Here is a 16976-nt window from a genome sequence, read left to right on the forward strand (position 1 = left end):
AGGATGCTAATTCATTATGTTAGTTAAGGGTACATAAATCTTACTTGCAGATTATTACAAATTTTTCATAAAGACACAAACTACATCTTTTGTTGATATTGTCGAAAGTTTTGCATTTTCTGATCACTTTCCACTTTGTGCTGAAAGGTATTTTGGCTAATTTCAATTTCCTTGCGTGCTTTGTTAGTTCAGTGGCGTTTCTTTTGTTGGTGTTATGGAAGGATGCTTTGTGGTTTCTGTAACGGTCTTTGAAGTTTGTTGCAAGTCCAACGTAGGATCCTGTTGTTGTGTCAGTTATGATTGCTTGGTAAACAACTTTCATTTGAAGGTATTTTCCTTCAAGGGGGCATTCTTCTTTAGTATGGCAGTTACATTCCTTGCTGGGTTGTTGCGTTGGGGTCGGGGTGTGAGCTGAAAGAAGTGTTTTGTTATGCGACGCGCTGATGGATTTCATGTTTGGCATACAAGAGTAGCTGAGTTTGAGTGTACGTCTATTGAAGATCTTGTGAAGTGGGTGCTCCTTTGGGAAACATTTTACAACAATGTTAAGGAACTTCATTCTTAGGTTGGCTTTGACGCTGGAGTTCCATGGGGGGTTGTACCAAGTAATGTTTCTTTGGCAATTTCTCCTGTTGTTTCTCGCTAATGTTTGGGTAGTTTGCGGGTTGTATGATAATTTGTGTGTATACCCACTATCAGCGAGTGTCTTTTGGTACGGGGGAATGGCTTTTTTGAAAACTTTTTTGTTAGATGAGATGCTCGCCAGTCTTTTGTTAATGTTTTCTGGGATGTTCTTAAGTAGCACTGGGGGGATGGTTGCTCTGTCGATGAATATAAAGTAATTCATTGTTGGGTTTCGGTAATGGTTCGTAGGTTCCATTCTTGAGGTCAAAGGTTATGTCTAGGAAGTGAACGGTGTTTTTTTTTTGCCTAGATAGTGATGTTTTAGGCCATGTGATGTAAATACATTGGTCACTTGCTGTTTGATTTTTTCAATTTCTCTTGGTGTGGCTTTACAGACTGCTAGACCATTGTCACGGTAGAGCCCTACTTGGTCTTTGAAGCTGGTGGGGAGTAAGGATAGCATGTAGGATCCTATTAGCTTGCAAGTTTCGGCACCATTGTACGATCCAATTGTCACATCGAACATGGTTTCGGTGTTCTTTTTTATCCATGATGTGTTTTGGTGGTACAGGAGTGACTTTTTGGCGTGGTTGATGATGTGGCGGTCTTGCTGGGAGATTGTGGTGAATTGGGATACATAGTCCAGCGCTTTCGAAAGGAGTTGTTCTGAGATTGAAGGTTAGAAATCGCAGACGTCAAAAGTGATGAAGGCATGTTTGTGTAATAATATATATTAATAGTCATAAAGAGTGATTATTATTAACCTGTAAAACAAAAATTGTTCTCTATTCTGAAATTTGATATTGTTATTTCTATTTCTATACTATTTCTATTAGAATGAGCATACTTAATCAGTGAAATATAACATTTACTGAATACTACTCAATTATGCCTTTGTTTCCTTTGGTGTGCTTAATATCATTTAGTAGCAATTAATTATTTAATAGTTGTTGACAGATTAAGTGCACTCAGTCTATTATTTCAGAATTATGACAAATATGGTATTTTAACAAACTTATGTAGTGCATGAACCAGTGCCTGAACTGTACACGATGGTCGGTAACCAAGGAGTTTTCTCCCATTTGTGCGGGCTCATCTATTGATAGTGGTTTTCCCCCAGTGCCTGTCTTGAAAAACACACGGGAAAAATACGGACCAAAGGGAGCTTGTGCATTTAGATTTGAGGGCTAAAAACAATAGATCGGAGCGAGAAGACCTATTTTGGAACACCAGTGCAGTAGAAATAAAGTTTTCCGTGGAAAAAGTATGGATAAAGTCTGTGAGAAAGGCTAAAGACAAGCCAAACTATGGCATGGGGGAGATGGATTCTCTTCACGAGGAGGTGTGTGGAAATAAACTTAAACTTTCAGGACCCCTCTTCGATTCATATCTGCAGGAATTAGGGGAAAGCTTGAAGCACAAGCAAACTCACTTAAAGGCAACGGGGCTCACCAATCCATCAACTCTTTTTATCCCTTGGATGGTATTCAGAGACATCATGACTCTTGCTTGAGGATATGGCTGTGAAGTTGATTTATCAGGAAAAGGGAAGAAAGTGGAAATTTTGATTAAAAAGCAGGCCTCCGCCAGAAAAATATTTTGTCCTTCTTGATTCTCTGGGCAAAACTAATTACATATGAGGAAATTCAGAAAGCAGATGGACGGGAAATATCACTATGCCGGGCGATCTTCTGTAGTTGTTGCAAAGAATACTCCCATTACACTACGCTACAATATGTCAACAAATGTTTGACCCTTTTCTGCTTTTATTCAAAGGTACAATGGGGAGGATTTTGCTATTGATAATCAAATACAAAAACTTATGAACATTGAATAGGTGTGCATTTTTTTCTGCAACCAAATCTTGTTTATCTCGCTTGTATTAGCTTGTGAAGTAATATTGTTTTGGTTCTTTGGTTCAATCTTAATGTATGGTAACGAGTTTTGGACGAAAGGAAGATAAAATTGAAAGCAAGGACAAAATTAAACCACAACATGTATTTATTTACTGGTTTATATCACTAATTTATTAGCCTTGTAAGTTCAAATATCTATTCAAATGGACGTTCTTAACAAAAAGAAAGAAAAAAAACCTAATGATGCTGATAGATGCTTTAAAATTGTCAGTATCTTATGAAAATTGTCAGTACATTATGAAGAGAAAAGGTTAAGGGAATTAAAAAAATCCCCGGAGGGAAAATGCTCTGATATTTCATCAATTTCACTCAGTTACTCCTTTAAGGAAATGTATGGATATAAGTGAGGAGAATTTGCATATGTGGATATTGAGACTTAGAGGGTTTAAATAACTAAAGTGGCATGAAGTAGCACTGTCAGGAGAGCAATATCAGGCTGTTCTTGATGCTTTAGAAAACACTGTTGGTTTTGTAGTAGTAGGAAAAGGGGGTTTCTGGCACATTTTTTCCAAATTGCCTGAAAAACAGGGCAGTTGAAAAAAATTCATTTGCCTCAAAAACAAGGCAATTTAATGTGTCAAAACAACCGTGTTTTGAAGGACATTTTGAAAAATGATATTAATTTTTTATCTCTTTTAAAAATGAACAGCGATGATTTCAAGGCAAAATGATTGGTGCATTTTTTTTCAAAAATCAAAACAAAATTGAAGAATTTTGAGACTACATTAATTCTCCAGACAATCTCAAAATGCATTTGAACCATCAGAAAAAACTAATGACAATATCTCGGAAATAATCCCAAAAAAACTCATGATCGCATTATTAATAGGTCACACTTTCAAGCTCTCTGTTGACGATGTTGAGCTGAGCATCAGAAAGAATGAAGATGTGACATTTAACATTTCCTGAACCTGATCCTTTCCTGTTATTTGCAAGATGAACTCCATCTTTTGTATTCACCAATCTCAATCCTAAACCATGAAGATCATTGTCTCTCATGCTTCTAAGATCGATAAAGAGACCGAACCTGTTTCCAGCATAAAAGTCCGTAGCATTCATCGGGCTGTTCTCCTTCCCAAATCTTCTAAAGACTTTTTCCCAAATATCTCTTGCCTTCATTCCTTGGCTGTAAGTCTTATTTTGAATACCATCAACAGTCAGCTTAACATCAGTGATGTTGGGATTAAATGTCTTTTCACTATTTCTTGTTCCTGCTGTGTATGTCTCATAAAAGAGAAGAAGTCCCTTCATAGACCTCCTTGGAACATTGATGCTCTCATTGATGATCGTGTCGGAACCTTTATCTATTGAGATTGTCTTGAGATGAGTGATATGCACTAGATGAATCTCTTTCCATTTTTGTAGTTAGAAAGAGCTTCATCAGCGAGTTTTTGGCTGTGAATGACTTCGTACTCAAGCTGGATGTTAGTCAATTTATAATAAAGTTTTGTTGGGTCGGATCCCTTCACAACACTACCAGCAGGTGGAAGCCTGAACTCAAAGAGAAGCTCATCAGAAAGAGCTCTCGAGAAAAAGACTCCATGATCTTTCAAAATATCATGATCCAATGGAATCCTGTATATGTTTCTATACACTTCATTGAGCTTATTTTCTTTATCAACGCCTGAAGTCTTCTTATCTCCAGCGTTGCATTTGATTTTCGAAAGATCTTCAGACTGAATACCTTCTCTGAACATGTTTGCTCTCTCATTCTTAGTCAAGAAGAGGTCCTCCCAAAGCTTGAATAAATCATAACCATCAGTGTCTTGCACAATTTCTCCTGCAAACTTCAAAGTCAGTCGATCAACAAGAGCTCTTGATACATTGTTCACGAAGAAATTGTTTGCATGCTCACTGACTGTCAAGTTGAAGATGAGTGCAAGTGATCCAGGTACAAGTACTACCCCATTATCAAGTTTTGGAACTGGAACCCTAAGGACTTCACCAGGGGAAGGACTCTTCGGGTTGAATGTTACTCTGTGAATCACATGGTCTGCCTTGAGAGCGTTTGACATCTTTTTTTCAAAACTCGGGCCAATTCTTTCACTGACTTCCCATTATTTATAAAAGATATTTTAAAAAAATGGCATATTTTGGAGATAGTGATCCTCTGTTAGAACATAATGATGATGATGATGAAGAAGATGACGAGGCGGGAGGAGATGAAGGAGACACAGCAACACCTTTTCAACCAGACGAGAATTCAACTCCAGGGCCCTCAGGTGAAGAAATTCCAATGACGACAATGAACAGAGAGCAAGAAAAGGGCTCAAAAACTGCTGAGACATCTTTTATTGAAGGTGATATTTTTGGTTCGCGAGTTTTAACTTCAAATGAGAATGCTTGGGAATCACTGCAATTTTTCCTGAGGCAAAAGCTTAAGAGCTTGAAGTTTCTTATAGCAAGAAAGGAAGGTTGCAGGTGAAGATGTTTGGTCAAGGCAAGAAGACATATCCTTTGTTTACTGAAGAAAGAGGCACAAATATGCAGAGGTTGAATCCAAGTCTCTCAAAAGAAATTAAAACATCACTTGGTCCAGAGCGAGAGGTTTTGATTGCACAGAAAGGTAAAGAAATTGAGAAGCTGCAACAGTCAATTCAAGATGATCGAGATATTGCTGATGATGAGAATGAAAACCCTGCTATAAGAGAACAAGCAAGAGAAAGGATAGCAGAAAATAAAGCGCAGATTGATGCACTTGAGAATGAAAGAGAGAGACTCGAAGAAAGATTATCACTCTGTGAGAGAGTTAGAAACATCTTCAAGAAGTATGGTTTTACAGTCTCTGCTGTTGTTTTGGCAGTTGGAACAATGATTGGAGTGATAATGAGCACATTAACAAAAGACTTGAAGACTGTTGCAAAAGGGGTGGGGAACGGGCTGAAGACTCTTGGAAAAAAGATTGCTGCAATTTTACCAGGTCTGATTGGTTCAATAGTCAGCTTCGTTTTTAGAGCTGCTGGCTCAGTGATCAGCTTTCTTGGACAAAATGCTTGGGTTGTGATAATAGGTGTTGCCATATTCATGGTTGAGCGATTTCAAAACAAAAGGCGATGAATCAAGAAGGCTGAGACCAGTCCAACTGAAATCAATCCAACCTTAATTTTATCATGATTTGTATCGCTGGCGCTGGCGCTGTCGATCTTGCTCTCGCTTGTCTTTGTAGCTTCAGACTCAGCCTCAGTTGAAGTCTTTTGAGAAGTAGGTCTCTTGATTTTCGATAAGTCCCCATTCATATGCTTAACTCTGACTGATTTCATCTCCAAATTCACTGATTTATTGACCCCAAACTTCATGTCAGAACTTGCCTTCTTTAGCTCTTTATTATACCCAACTGTGCTCTGTGTGTTCAGAAGAAGATTTGACGGCATCAGTCAATTAACTGGTGAGATTGCAAGATCAAGTCTGACTTTCGCCTCGTCAATCGTGAGCTGAAACCTCTGTACGCTCTTTGAGATGTCTGTCATTCTGATCGCATCCTCAACTAAAACAAGGAACTCGCGCTGAGCCTCTTTCGCACTTCCTGCCAAACCCAAGATGGACGATCTTACATTGACTTGTGAACCAAGAATACAATAAACAAACGCCTCAATGGACTGATTCATTCTTGCCATCCCGGCTTGCATCAAGCCTTCTGAGTTATCTGCCATGAAAAACTCAAACTGTTTTTCAACTTTTTCATTGTCATTCCTTATGAAATATATCAGATTGCCTTTTATAGCTTTTCCACCTTCATCACTGAACTTGTTGTCACCAGGATATTCTTCATTTGCACGTTACGTCACGCATAATTAAGAAAACCGGAAGTCGGCCATGTTGGACGATATGTAAGCGTGTTTTAGGGCACGGTCACAGTAGTGAATATGTAAGTTATCTAAGTTTGCCATGCCAACTCTATGTGCTGTAGTTGGTTGTGGCCACAACAATGTTCGCGACAAAGGAAAATACAGTTTTTTTCGAATTCCGAAAATTATAAGTCATAATGGTGAAGAAACAGAACGATTAAGCACTGAAAGAAGGAAACGATGGTTCAAGAATATTCACCGATCTGACAAAGATCTGACCGAGAAAAAAGCCGAAACAACCCGAGTTTGTAGCGCACATTTTGTTTCAGGTAAGTCAGATATTCCTGTAGAAGTTCTGGGCTTTGTTTAGCTATTAAAGTAACAAAAAACTCGGGTAAAATATTTCGTGCGAAACACTGTAAACATCAAATCACATGTGTTTGTTTAGGAAAGCCATCGGATCTTTACGATAAAAATAATGTGGATTGGGCTCCTACAGTAAATATGGGACATTCAAACATAAAGGACCCTGCTGCTGCCGCATCCCGAGGATCAAGAGCTGAGAAAAGGGCAAAAATATCGATCCAACCGGTCAAGAACAAGCGGGCTAAGAAGAAGTCTGAGGTGACAACTGAGTCAACTGACACAAGTTCAGCGAGCTCTCACGACTTTGACAACTACTTTCATGATATTCCACTCCAAGGTATTTATATTTAAAGTCATATGTTATTAATATGGTTCACTATTAATATTTCCAGTAGAATTTGTTCTTAAAAACCATTTTTCTATAGCTTGTTGGAGTGGGTATATAACTGGATGTCAATATTTTCTGTATATGAATTCTTATTCTAACATTTCTTATTTAATATTACAGAGTATGTTAGTCAAGACTCTGATTTAGACAAGGGATGTCAGTTTCATGTTGCTACACTAGAAGCATCTGTGCAGACCACAGAGACAATTATTGACCTACACAATAAAGACGAGTACACTCGCAACCTACAGTGTGAGCTTTCTGAGCTCAAGCAAAAGCTCCTTGATGCTCAGCTTAACATGGAAACATTTCAAAATAACAACGAGAAAACCCAATTTTACACTGGTCTTCCAAACTTTTTTATGTTAATTCAAGTATATCATTTAGTTCTACCATATATCAAGTCAACGAGTACTAATGCATTGACACCATTTCAAGAGCTGTTGCTTGTTCTTATAAGAGTAAGGCTTAATGTCCCACTACAAGATCTGGCTTATAGATTTCAGATAGCCTCTTCCACTGCAGGGCGCATTTTTGATCGTTGGAGTGAAGTGTTGTCTGACCGTCTTGGTTTTCTTATACATTGGCCTGACAGAGATCAACTTAGAGCCACAATGCCATCAGTCTTTCAATAAAACTTCGGGAACAAGGTGTCAGTGATTATTGATTGTTTTGAGGTGTTTATTGAAAGACCATCTAGCTTGATTGCTCGAGCAATGACATGGTCAAATTATAAACACCACAACACTGTAAAATTTTTAATAGGTATTACTCCCCAAGGCTCTATATCATTTATATCTAAAGCATGGGGTGGTCGAGTAAGTGATAAATACCTGACAGAAAATTGTGGAATCTTGAGGAAATTACTTCCTGGTGACATTGTGCTTGCAGACAGAGGTTTTGATATCGCAGATAGTGTTGCCTTACAGCAAGCCAAACTGCATATACCAGCATTTACCAGAGGAAAGAAACAGTTGTCAGCCATTGAAGTGGAAACTACCAGGAAAATAGCAAATGTCCGGATACATGTGGAAAGAGTGATCGGACTTGCCCGGCGTAAATATACAATTTTACAAAGTATTCTGCCAATTACCTTGTTGAAAGCAAAAAGTGGCAAGCAAGCATCCATTGATAGAATTGCAAAATTATGTTGTGCCCTGACTAACTTGTCAGATTCAATTGTGCCTTTTGAGTAGTCAAAGTATTTAATACATAGTTGGTCTAGTCCTTTCAAAAATATCAGTAAATAGAAAGCAATATTTTAACAACAATATAGCAGTGAAATAAACAGTTTATTTCATGATTTAACAATGTAAACAAATTGGTTATAACTTTGCAAATCACTAAACACCATTTAGTAAACACAATTTAGTACTTAGGTGTGAGCACCCTGTCAATTTTCTATTATTATATGTGGCAGAACATACAGTGCAGTACTCAATATTCCAATTGACGTAAATGGGTATGGATTGAATGACTTCTTTCTATTACTAGTGATATCATGAACATAGTAAACACTGTTTTGTACTTGTAATTCTCTGCCTTAATTTGGTACGAAAAATATATGACTATTGCATCTAGTCCAATTTTTGACAGTCCATACACAGCCATCTACCTTTTGGGGGATTCTTTAGTCTTAGACACTGAAGGTGAAACCATTTAACTTTACAATCATCATTATCGCATCCAACTAGAGTGCTGTCTTCAATATATCGCTGGCAGATGCACCACTCTGCGCTATCATCATCAGGACTAGGTGCTACGAGTGTTGAGGGTAGTGAGGGACGGGTATAAAGCTTTCCAACAATCTCAGGTAGAATACCTATTTTAAAGAATTCTGTTACCTTGGCAACAGAAGCACTCCAAAACTCCACATCTGGCATTATCCTTTCAACATAAAGTCCATGTGGTGTCCATACGATGAAATCACAATATTCCACATTGCAAATGAACATTTGGCATTGTACTTGGTAGTAATATGCATGTGTTCTATTAAGATAGATGCTATCACTGTCATTCTGCAGACAATAGTTTTTGTCACTTATTACATGTGGATCAGTTGGGCTGAGATCTTTAGCACTGTACGGACATTTAATTTCACAAACACCTGGCCCACAGCATTTGCAATTGACCAATCCATCTGGTGATGCTCCAATATGAGGCCACTGCTTATTTATTTGCAGTCCACTATCACAAATACTAAAGTCATCATGGCATCTGTTCGTTTTTTCTAAATAGGCCTTACGGGCATTGGTCTCATTTTTACAGCCCCATGCTGTTGCTGCACTACTAAACTTAGTAGACTCTGGGTAGCAAATTCTCTTAATAAGGCTTGGGGAGGGCCTGCTGATGTTTGTGTGGCATGCAGATTTAAAGTTTGAGGCTGTTATCCTTCCTGCCCTCTGCTTGTACCATACATTAGTTGATGCCTGCTCCCTAGTACCCTCCTCAATAGCCTTTATTTCTTCATCTGTTATTGAAATCTGTAAGCTTGTGTCTATGCACTTACTAAGAAGTTCATCATAGTTTAGTTCTGTAGCATTTGCATCATAGAGGTGGGTCAATGGTTGGGGTAAAGCTGCTTCTTTAGGGATATACTTGGTATTGTATGGGGATATTAGAGATAAGATGGCAGGCTTGCTGTCGGACAATGAAATCTTTTGAAAAAAGTTCAACTGTTCTTCATAACTCGTTATGGTTAGTGGTCTTTGAACTACTTCGTCACTGTTTCGTAGAGCTGTTGGTACTTTTTTGTCTTCAAGGAGTTGTGAGTGTTTTTTCTTTGCTGAGGTGAAATCGATTTCCTCTATAGCTGCATAAGGTATTTCTTTAACATAACCTGGCATCAGCCATTGACTTTTGGTTTGGGTGCAGGTTGTTGATGAATGCATTCGACACGCAGCTTCTGAAGCAAACAATATAGCAGCAACGTGAGAACAGCACTCACTTTTTCCAGACATACAGTCACAATGTGCTGTAATAACCTTTCCTGAGTATTCTGCCAATATCCAGGCTTTTAATGGCTTTTCACTCGCTCTTTGAGAGTGATTTACCTGAAAATAATTAGAAGCAGTATTTTTAACATACGTACCTACAATAATAAACTACCAGTAATTTGTTGTTGTACAACCGAAGCTATAGAATAACTTAGTCAAACCTTAACTTACCCTTGTTAATACGACAACTGTAGTTTCAGTAACTTCCTTCATCATCAGTGTATTCACCCATCCAGAAATGAAGAAATTAAAGGCATCCAAAGACTTGTAAGCCTTCATCTCAGAATTGGTTGCCCACGATGTTTGAAGGATCAAATAGTTCACTATATCAGGGTATTCGACGCCAGGAATTAGCCCTAAATCTTCGCTCAAATCACTTTTTCTTAAATCAAAAGGGTCAAAACCCACTAAGTTAGCTTTTTGCTTGTACCTTTCCCTAGTAGGACCATCTAAAGTATAAAAATATTCCGAAAAAACCAATGTATCACTTGAAGACGCCATGTTCGCTTGTAAATTTATGATTTGCATATCGTCCAACATGGCCGACTTCGATGACGTAACGTATTTTTGTCACGTGGTTGCAAATGAAGAATAGGTTTGCAGTTGCCATAGGTCCAGTATTTGTGACATAAATGAAAACAGATCTGAGACCGTGATTGTCTCCTTCTTTGAAGTGGAAGTCTGTGCTCGACGAAATTCTGAACACAATCTTTTGAACGACGGCTGATCGTAGTTGTTATTCGTCTGACTGAAAGTTGAGTCGCCCGGGAGAGCCAATTCACTCTGTATTCCACCCATCTCAAAGAGAATTCTTCTGATTGTGAAATAAATGTGAAACTGCAGAAACGACTTGATCTGTTCTGGAACCAGTTCAAGCAGTTCATGAGAGATTCCACAGCCAGAAGTAGCGCACCACACAGCAAAGTTGAGTTGAGGCCAGTAGCTCATATTCGGCCCAGCAAGCCATCTCCTTGATTCTGGGCCTGAGCTGTGCTGAATTTTCATTCTTGTGAATATTTCTCTGAATTTTGCTTCGAAATAATGATTTAGGGTGACAAATATCTTTATCTCTTCATTCAAGCGACTTTTCGAAGTCTCACAAAATGGAACTGCTGGAACCTCCTTAATTGCAGAAGCACGCGCTTCATTTCATCATCCCAGTCTTTTCTGATTGATCCTGAGACGCTAGTTTGAACACCATCAGCTTGATTTAAGTAAACTTCTGCTTTTCCCTGTTTTTTGCTAAAGAATGTTACCTGCACTTTGAACTTGCTCAAATCTGCGTTTGGATGTTGTGCTTGGAAATCATTCCAGGCTTTTGTTCTTTTTTTTTTTTTTTCAGCAATTCTTTTTGCTTCATCTGATCTTAACCATGCAATGAACATTTCAATTTGTTTTTTTAAATCAAAATGGTTTTGTTGACAATTATTAAAGTTTCAAATGAGTTCTTCAAATGAGTTCCTTGGCCCTTTACTTTTTGTCATTTATATCAATGATTTGCCTCTACATGTTAATGGTGCTGACCTGGATCTCTATGCTGATGACACCACACTGACATTATCGGCAGATATCTCAGCGGTTGATTCTCTACAAGATTCACTAGCTGCTTCTTTGAAGGAAATTGAATGCTGGACGCACACCAATAAACTTCCTCTCAATGAAAAAAAGACTAAAACACTACTGGTCACAGGCAAACGCCCTGGGAAGAAACTTCCAGATGGTTATAATTTATCTCTTAAAACTATGAATGGTGTATCATTGGAACAAGTACCCTCAGCTAAACTTCTTGGTATAGACATTGACCACGATTTATCAATGAACACTTATGTTGACAGACTGTGCAAAAAAATTTCACAAAGAATTGGAATTTTGAATAAGGTCAAACTTTGTTTACCATTTAACCAAAGACTTTTATTTTATAATAGTTTGATTAAGCCATTATTTGATTATGCCAATGTTGCATGGCAGTCACTTTGCTCTAATGAATCTCTTTTAAGAATACTTAGGCTACAAAAGAGAGCTGCTAGGGTTTTATTAGATGCTGAACCACGTAGTTCATCAGTTATGCTATTCGATCGTTTAAAGTGGATACCATTTTATAACTCTACTAAGATAGCTAAATGTTCAATACTATTTAAAAGGATTAATTATTGTGTACCTAATTATCTTAATGATAGCTTAAGATTATTAAGTTCAGTACATTCACGCAACACTAGATTTTGTAAATACAACTTTTTATTACCTAAGTTTAAAAGGGCTAGAGAAGGAGGGAAAACTTTTCTAGTTTCTGCCATAAAATTATGGAATCAGTTAAAGCCTGAATTAAAAAAGTCTAATACACTTAAGGCCTTTAAAGACAACGTATTTAAATATTATTATGATGACAAATCATGCTTAGCTCATTTTAATCGGTGAATTTTATTGATAGTAGTTTTATATATTCTTACTTGTTTATATTATCTTGTATTATATATTTTATCAATTAAATATTATTTGTGATTAGCTAAATTTCTATTTATATTTGTAATCTTTTTTTTTTTTTTTTTTCAATATATTAATGATTCTATTGTATTTGCATTTATATATTTATTGTATTTAAGAGGACCACAAGTTTATTAGTGTTTGTGCACTATCACGTGCTATCCTCAATAAATAAATAAAGTCTTATATGTTCACAGTTCTCTTCAAATAACCTCTTTTGAATCTTGGTGAGCATATCAGGCTGGTGAGCTGTTCTCTTTACAACTCATGGCACAACTTGAGTTGCTCTGGAGAAATATCTATATTTGATGCTCAGGACAATTCATCTGTAAAGACAATTGCTGAAGGAAATTATTTGCTGGAAAGCCTTGGCAAAGCTCTTGAGGATAGATTGAAAAACGAAGGAGTCAAAGTACAGCTGAATGCCTCAAAGGCAAGTTTGGAAATTAAAAATCGTCAAAACAAAAAGATTCTTCTTGATAATGATCTGGCTGATATTCTTGGAATTAAACGGCGTTTGCAAAAAATCAACTTTGTCAAAAATTTTTCATCATTTAACAACTATCTCGTCTGCTGTGATCTTTTGGATGAGAATGAAAACCTTTTACATGGAAAGCCGTCACAAGTTCTTGCGTGTTTTGACATTGCAGGAGAACCCTTTGAGAGGGTGAAGTATTTTTCTGAAACTCCATCACCACGAGAAATATCTCAAAGGAATGACATCACATCAATAAAGATTTCTGTGACTGATGAAAATGACAAAATAATTGATTTCAATGGAATGCCAATGAGATTTGAGGTTGAGATAATCTAATTATAAAAAATGTCTGCTGAAAATATTTCACCAAGTGCACCACCACTGTATCCTTCTCTCCCAAATTCAGGCACTGATTTCCGGTTGAAAAAGATTTGTGATTGCCAGAAGGAAATGGAAAATGAGATTTCACATCACCAGAAAGTCGCAAAAAAATACAAGAGATTCAAAGCTGTGTGCCGCATAACATCGTCAGTCACATTCATCACGGCAGCTCTTTTGTCGATAGGTGGTTTCCCAGGTGCTTTGAGCAGTGTGGGAATTATAATTTCTGTGCCTTTGACAAGCATTGCGGGTTTGCTTGCTTTTGCGTCTGCTGCGACGACTCTCGTGAACAAATCTCTCATGAAAAAGACTGAAAAACATGAAAAAACCATCTCTCTTGCTGAAGCAAAGCAACGAACAATCAGCTGACTCGTGTCAAAGGTCTCGAAAGACTCTTGGATAACAGATGCCGAATTCCCTTCGATACTGAATGAAATTGATCAATATTATTGTCTGAAAAAAGAACTCAAAAAAAATAATTCACGAAATTCTCCAGAGAAAGTTGAGGAAGAGACTGCAAGTCTCAGAGAGGAAATAAAAAAAGAATATCAAAAAAATTGGGCTCTCTGCTTACACTCACAAAGAATTGAGGATTGAATTCGAGAAGTGAAGTGGGTAGAGACTGAGTGGGTTTTCTTTGTTTATTTCAAGACCAAAATCATGAATTAACATTTGGAGGAAATGTGTTTCCCAATACATTATTTGACTTATATTAGGAAATGCGTTTCCCAATATATTATTTGACTTATATTTGGAAATGCATTTCCCAATATATTATTTGACTTATATTCGGAAATGCGTTTCCCAATAATCAATATTCATAAATTAAAAACACTTAAGTCTGTACGGGAGTTTATTCAAGCCTCCCAATACAACAGAAAACTCTAAAATGTCAGTTTCATAAAGCAATCACTTAAAAAAAAACGTCTTTAAGCAGTACTCCAGAAATCATGATTTTCTTCACATATCTCTTGTACAATCTTCTTGTTTGACAAAAATGTACGTATTGGCTCAGACGAAAGTTTGATCTTGGATAAGATTGACAAAGTTTGTGGAACAAAATCAAAAAAGTGCAATAGTGCTTTGAATAGCCACAAGCTTCTTCTATCCTGTTGTATTCAGTGTCGTCTAAGAGATCTTTAGCATTGCTTAAGCAGGCACCAAACCTTTCTGATAGAATGACAATCCGCTTTTTTGAAACATCGATATCTCGCTTCAATCTTCTCAGAAAGTTGATCAAGGCATCCACACTTTCAAACGCTTGTTCTTGAAAGATTTTTTCATCGGTGAGATGTTCTCTTGGCCAATTCATGAAGCTTCTTTCCAGTTTCTGTTTGATTTCATTCTTCCTCTGAAGCTGAAGTTCTTGACAGTTTCTGGCCATTTTCAATTCTTGATGTTGTTTGAAGCTGAATTCAATGTATTTTGTCCACGAATGCAAATTGAGAGCGTAGTTCTTTGCACACACGAATATTTTAAATAAATGACTAGCTGGTAAAGTACGTTCTTAAACCCTATTTGTCATTTATTTAAAACTCTTATGTAATCGCTCACGCCACACAAAAAAGCGCGTGCTTTTTCATTTGTTTGAAACTGATGTAATCTCCCGCGCTGAAAAACATTTGCTTTCTGTGAAAAGAATCTTCTTCCTCTCAACATCAGCTGTGATGATTCATCATTAAAAAAAATCTTCTGTTTCAGTTTTTATTGACATCATGCCAAATTTCTCTCACAAATAATATTTTCTGGTCTGATCTTCTTTTGATGAAATCTCTTTGATTATCCAGTGCATATTTAATAGCAGAAGAACTCGATGTACCACAATCTTTGGCGGCTTCTCCTAGTGATTGATATTCTTTGCGAAAACCGGTTTCATCTCTCACTTCAACCTTCCGTTTGTTTTTCAAAGGACAATAGCCGAGCATTTCTTTCAATTCTTTGCTTGGAATCTTGTTTCTGTATTTTATCCCGCAGCCTTTAGCAATTTCTCTGAAATCTTTTGTGCTTATTGGAATCAGGTTTTTCTTCTCTTCCATTTTTTATATTTTTTTTAAAATATTTTTTATAATATATAAAAATGTCGGGAAGTTGAGAAGCAAAGCGAGAAGAATTAGGAATGGATGAAGCAAACAGAGAGTTCCGCTTTTTCTGTAAATTTTGAGATCAAACAAGAAAAATAAAAACACAAACAGTGAGAAGATAATTAAAACCATTCAAATGGACTCGTGATGATTATGATCTTCTTAGTGATGAAGAAAAGAGAGAAGTTGACATAAGATTCAGAAAAAGCAAAACTTTTCTCGTTCAAAGGTGCCTTGAAGCTACATATCTTAAACCGAGAAAGGAATATAAAAAATGGTTGAGAGACGAGTGTGAAAAGATAACAGGCCATCAATTCACAATGTTATACATAGATTTTGATCTCATTTACAGGATAAAAAATAAATTTTGGAAAAATAGAATAGAAGAAGATAGATTAAGACTGAAGAAAACTTATCGCTTTCCAAAAGATATTGATGAAGACCTCTTTCTGCTTTTGACAGATGAAGAAATAAAAGATCACTGCGAAGGCGAGTGAGGGGAGCTTAGAAACATTTCACAATTTACTTTGAAAAGAAAAGCAGATTTTTATAATTACTACACTGATCTTGTTCCAGCAAATTTCCAAAAATAATTTTCTAAAGCTGAAAAAAACTGAGATAAAATTTTATAAAAATATAAAAAATTTATATTTTTATAAAAAAATGGAGAACTGAAATGTTAAAGAATTAAAAGCTGAGGCAAAACGACTCGGACTAAAAAATTATTCTAGCCTCAGAAAGCAGGAGTTAATTGAGTTGATATCAAACATTATTGACCACCCAATTCCAGCAGATTTCAATGCTCCAGTTCTCAGACCAAGAAGAAATTCCGGGCAGCAGAGAATGCAGTTGCTGACGTAGTCGCTAACGCTTGATCCGCAAGAACAAAGGAGAAGAGAAATAAGAGAAATTGAAGAGATGCTTGGATTGAGACACAGTCGCTTGCCTTCAACAACTTCAGATTTCTCAGATGAATGGAACGAGTTTGTTGAAAACTACGAAAATAGTCCATTTACAGTTCGAGAGTCAGCACCTGCATCAAGAGGTTTTGCAAGACAATTCGGAATAGATGGAGTTGAGGGTTTTGGGCCAAATCAATTCATGCAGGAGGCAAAACCAGCAGTTTTAAATATCATGAGAGAGAACCACCAGACAAGACAAGGGATGATTCTTTCTTGCGAGATGAAGAGGCGAGCTATTGATGGAGAAGTTCAGTATCTTGACGCTTATTTCCACGCCAACATAATTGAAAATTTTTATGCAACTGATGAAAGCGAAGCATATGAAAGATTCATTCAAACTATTCAAGAAAGAATGTTTTAAATGGTGCATTACAAGAGTGCTTTATCCAGCTGAGAAAAACACTTAAGGAATAACAAAGATTCTTAAAGAACAATCTGATCGACTCGACTGGAGAGGAATCAACTTCCTGGTTGAGCTTGACAAGATAAAAAATTTTAAAAAACAGAACGAAAATATC

The 16976-nt window shown here is 36.9% G+C and overlaps 3 protein-coding genes and 2 pseudogenes across 3 annotated transcripts; 1 reads left to right on the top strand and 4 right to left on the bottom strand.

Moving 5' to 3' along the window:
- Positions 1-3877: 3877 nt before the first annotated feature.
- On the bottom strand, positions 3878-4617 carry LOC148723390 (uncharacterized). The gene has a single exon (XM_088732594.1). It carries the CDS (start codon positions 4553-4555, stop codon positions 3878-3880), a length of 678 nt encoding a protein of 225 aa, XP_088588720.1. The 5' UTR covers positions 4556-4617.
- A 981-nt stretch (positions 4618-5598) lies between these two features.
- LOC148723391 (uncharacterized) lies at positions 5599-6310 on the bottom strand (annotated as a pseudogene).
- On the top strand, positions 6282-8660 carry LOC148723392 (uncharacterized). Its single transcript, XM_088732593.1, has 3 exons — positions 6282-6654; positions 6774-7028; positions 7200-8660. Exons 1-3 carry the CDS (start codon positions 6426-6428, stop codon positions 7712-7714), a joined length of 999 nt encoding a protein of 332 aa, XP_088588719.1. The 5' UTR covers positions 6282-6425; the 3' UTR covers positions 7715-8660.
- LOC111343431 (uncharacterized) lies at positions 8657-10663 on the bottom strand. The gene is made up of 2 exons (XM_022950610.2): positions 10247-10663; positions 8657-10132 (listed from the first exon to the last, which is right to left on the bottom strand). The coding sequence occupies exons 1-2, from the start codon at positions 10613-10615 to the stop codon at positions 8657-8659; spliced, it is 1845 nt and encodes a 614-aa protein (XP_022806345.2). The 5' UTR covers positions 10616-10663.
- A 10-nt stretch (positions 10664-10673) lies between these two features.
- Positions 10674-15451, bottom strand: LOC148723393 (uncharacterized; annotated as a pseudogene).
- Between the last annotated feature and the right edge of the window lie 1525 nt (positions 15452-16976).

The sequence above is a fragment of the Stylophora pistillata genome, chromosome 9 (assembly GCF_964205215.1).
Source record: "Stylophora pistillata chromosome 9, jaStyPist1.2, whole genome shotgun sequence".
In the NCBI taxonomy this organism is placed as follows: domain Eukaryota; kingdom Metazoa; phylum Cnidaria; class Anthozoa; order Scleractinia; family Pocilloporidae; genus Stylophora; species Stylophora pistillata.